At 30.0% G+C, this 3,276-nt stretch overlaps 1 protein-coding gene across 1 annotated transcript in view; it reads left to right on the top strand.

Moving 5' to 3' along the window:
• The window catches only part of LOC111084188, a gene marked incomplete at both ends in the record, with an annotated part of 3,141 nt that extends 656 nt beyond the window's left edge, over nt 1-2,485 (top strand). Inside the window, 3 exons of the mRNA XM_022380965.1 lie at nt 1,155-1,214; nt 1,829-1,900; nt 2,438-2,485. Of these exons, the coding sequence (XP_022236673.1) occupies nt 1,155-1,214; nt 1,829-1,900; nt 2,438-2,485 (180 nt within the window). The remainder of the gene's footprint in view (nt 1-1,154; nt 1,215-1,828; nt 1,901-2,437) is intronic.
• Nucleotides 2,486-3,276: the final 791 nt, after the last annotated feature.

Here is a 3,276-nt window from a genome sequence, read left to right on the forward strand (position 1 = left end):
TATGGAGACATAGAATTAGAAACTTAAGGAACAAGTAATTAATAATATAAACGATGTTTTATACAGGAACAGAATTAGAAACTTAAGGAACAAGTAATTAATAATATAAACGATGTTTTATACAGGAACAGAATTAGAAACTTGAGGAACAAGTAATTAATAATATAAACGATGGTTTATACAGAATTTATACAGAATTAGAAACTTAAAAAACAAGTAATTAATAATAAAAAATGGTGTTTTATACAGGAACATAATTAGAAACTTAAGGAACAAGTAATTAATAATATAAACGGTGTTTGATACAGGAACAGAATTAGAAACTTAAGGAACAAGTAATTAATAATATAAACGATGTTTTATACAGAACAGAATTAGAAACTTAAGGAACAAGTAATTAATAATATAAACGATGTTTTGTAAAGGAACAAAATTAGAAACTTAAGGAACAAGTAATTAATAATATAAACGGTGTTTTATACAGAACAGAATTAGAAACTTAAGGAACAAGTAATTAATAATATAAACGATGTTTTGTAAAGGAACAAAATTAGAAACTTGAGGAACAAGTAATAAATAATATAAACGGTGTTTTATACAGAACAGAATTAGAAACTTAAGGAACAAGTAATTAATAATATAAACGATGTTTTGTAAAGGAACAAAATTAGAAACTTGAGGAACAAGTAATTAATAATATAAACGATGGTTTATACAGGAACAGAATTAGAAACTTAAAAAACAAGTAATTAATAATAAAAAATGGTGTTTTATACAGGAACAGAATTAGAAACTTAAGGAACAAGTAATTAATAATATAAACGGTGTTTTATACAGGAACAGAATTAGAAACTTTAATGTTTTAATGTTTTTGTTTTTTTTATTTGCCAAGTGACTAACTCCTTCTTACGTTCAATCATGTTTTTAATTTTATTGAATAAAAGAAAATCAGTTAGATTTACCTGAGAAATGAAGTCTTCAGGGTATGTTTCCAACTATGAAGAGAAACGGAAATAAACAATTAAGATAATCTGATATCAGTTGAGTTAACAGATAATTAATTATCCAGTGCGAATTTTCATTCTTTTTAATGTGAAATAAATATTATTATTTGAATACCTTTTGGTAAATAATCTCCTCCTTTCTGTTTTTAGGAAGTGTTCGATAAACATCATACTGACGTCACTACATGTGCACTGAAAAAGGAAGAATGGGCAAGTTTTGTTAGCGCCATCTACCGGCGATGACACAAGACTAATGTGTTGGATTTTATTAACCGTTTGATTTCAAAATAGCAAAATTCGTGAACAAAGTTTATTATATACATATTTTTTTATTTGATCTTTGTTTATCATCCATGCGACTTACTACTGTTATAGTCAAAAACCACTTTCATTTTGTGTCATAAGACATTGATACTAGGCCTATTTTATATTTTTAACACTACATGAATTAGAAGTGTAAATATAATATTGTTTCGCCACCTTGAAAAAGGCGTAAACACCCTAACAACTAATGTTGTAACAAATGGCTTATATAAATAGTGTTCCAGCCACTTCTGTAGTTTCTGTATCCCCCGGTCTGATGAGTTCTGGATTGAGCGAAAGGCGTCGTCAGCGATGTATAATGCGAATATAGTGTGGTTTAAACACTATTATTATACACTCTTCTATTGTAATTCTTTAAAATCCCTAAGGGACTACATAAAACATATAGTGTTAAATATACAATAGGCCTAATGCTAATCTCTTATGATAAGTATAATTAATTATAATCATGCTTCGTCAGTTTGAAAAAGGAACAATTGGTATCTATTGTTGTTTTACAGTTTGGTGAGGATGGCCAGTACAAGTTTGACAGAGCTTTGTCCGAGATCAAAGGGAAGGGACTGAAGCCTGAGGTAAACTCTGTATACCATATTTTCTAAAAAATTAAATAGATTAAAATCACAAGCACTCCATTCTAAAGTTTCTGATGGTATACACAATGTAAAGTTAGAAAAAATTTGAAATTGTAACAAAATTAAAAATGTTTATATACCTAGCTACCGCTTATGCTTATTGTTTCCCCATCACTAATAATGAGGGGGACAGTTTGTTTGTACTTAAGCATAAAGCTACACAATGGGCTGTCTGTGCTCTGTCCACCACGGGTATCGAAACCCGGAGTCTAGCGTTGTAAGTCCGTAGACATACCGCTGTGCCACTGGGGGGCAAGGGCGACAGAGAAGCTGTAGGCCAAATGTATCATATAAGAAAAATATCAATAGGATCACGCTTTAGTTTACTAATTTGTAGAAATTGTACGATAAACATTGTAAATAAATAGTTTAGAACTATATTTAATATAAATACTGTAAACATTGTATCTGTTACAAATATGGTAATTGGTTCAATGAAAAATTCGTTCTAACTCGTTATTATTTTTTTTTTCACAGATCTTGACATCAATTATATCCGAACACGAATATTGTAAAAACGAAGCTGTAAGTATTTGTTTATTGAAATTATCTTGAAATGTTCAATGAGATTTTGGTAATAAATTAAGGGATATTTGTGCTCTGCCCACCACGGGTATCGAAACCCAGTTTCTAGCGTTATAAATCCGCAGACCTTCCGCTGTACCACTGGGGGGGGGGGGCAACATTGATTAATCATAAAATGTATTTTACTAACTTTATGTATTTATTAACTTCAAACTTTTGTTTTCTTTATTATTCTTGAGTTAAGAAAAACGAATACTTTAACTATGAAAACATAATCTAATGTTAAAACCAAAGTATGTGAATCGTTTCATTTTTTCTGTTTTAACGTGAATCAAAACACATATTGAAAACATGTTATTACTGTACATTGTGCAGCTTTGTGCTTAATTACAAACAAACAAATCAATGTTGCCCCCTATTGGCACAGCGGAAGGTCTGCGGATTTATAACGCTAGAAACTGGGTTTCGATACCCGTGGTGGGCAGAGCACAAATAGTCCATTGTGTATCTTTGTGTTTAATTACAAAATGTATAATGATTAATGTTCATTTAAAGTTTTCTTAGGAAACCGTTTCTTCTTCGTTTCGCAACTTTATGATCGTTTAATATCAGTGTTTTTTTCAGAAAGCCACTTACCAACAAGCTTTGAAGTAAGATTAAAATGTTACTAGTTTATGCCCTTAATTATAGTATTTTGGCACTTGTGTATAAAGTTAAAATCATAAATAATATTCCACGTTAAACTGGTACACAATTTTTTTAGGCCTATCTATGGCCTTCAAAAAGTTGAC

This window comes from Limulus polyphemus, unplaced genomic scaffold (assembly GCF_000517525.1).
Source record: "Limulus polyphemus unplaced genomic scaffold, Limulus_polyphemus-2.1.2 Scaffold14460, whole genome shotgun sequence".
In the NCBI taxonomy this organism is placed as follows: domain Eukaryota; kingdom Metazoa; phylum Arthropoda; class Merostomata; order Xiphosura; family Limulidae; genus Limulus; species Limulus polyphemus.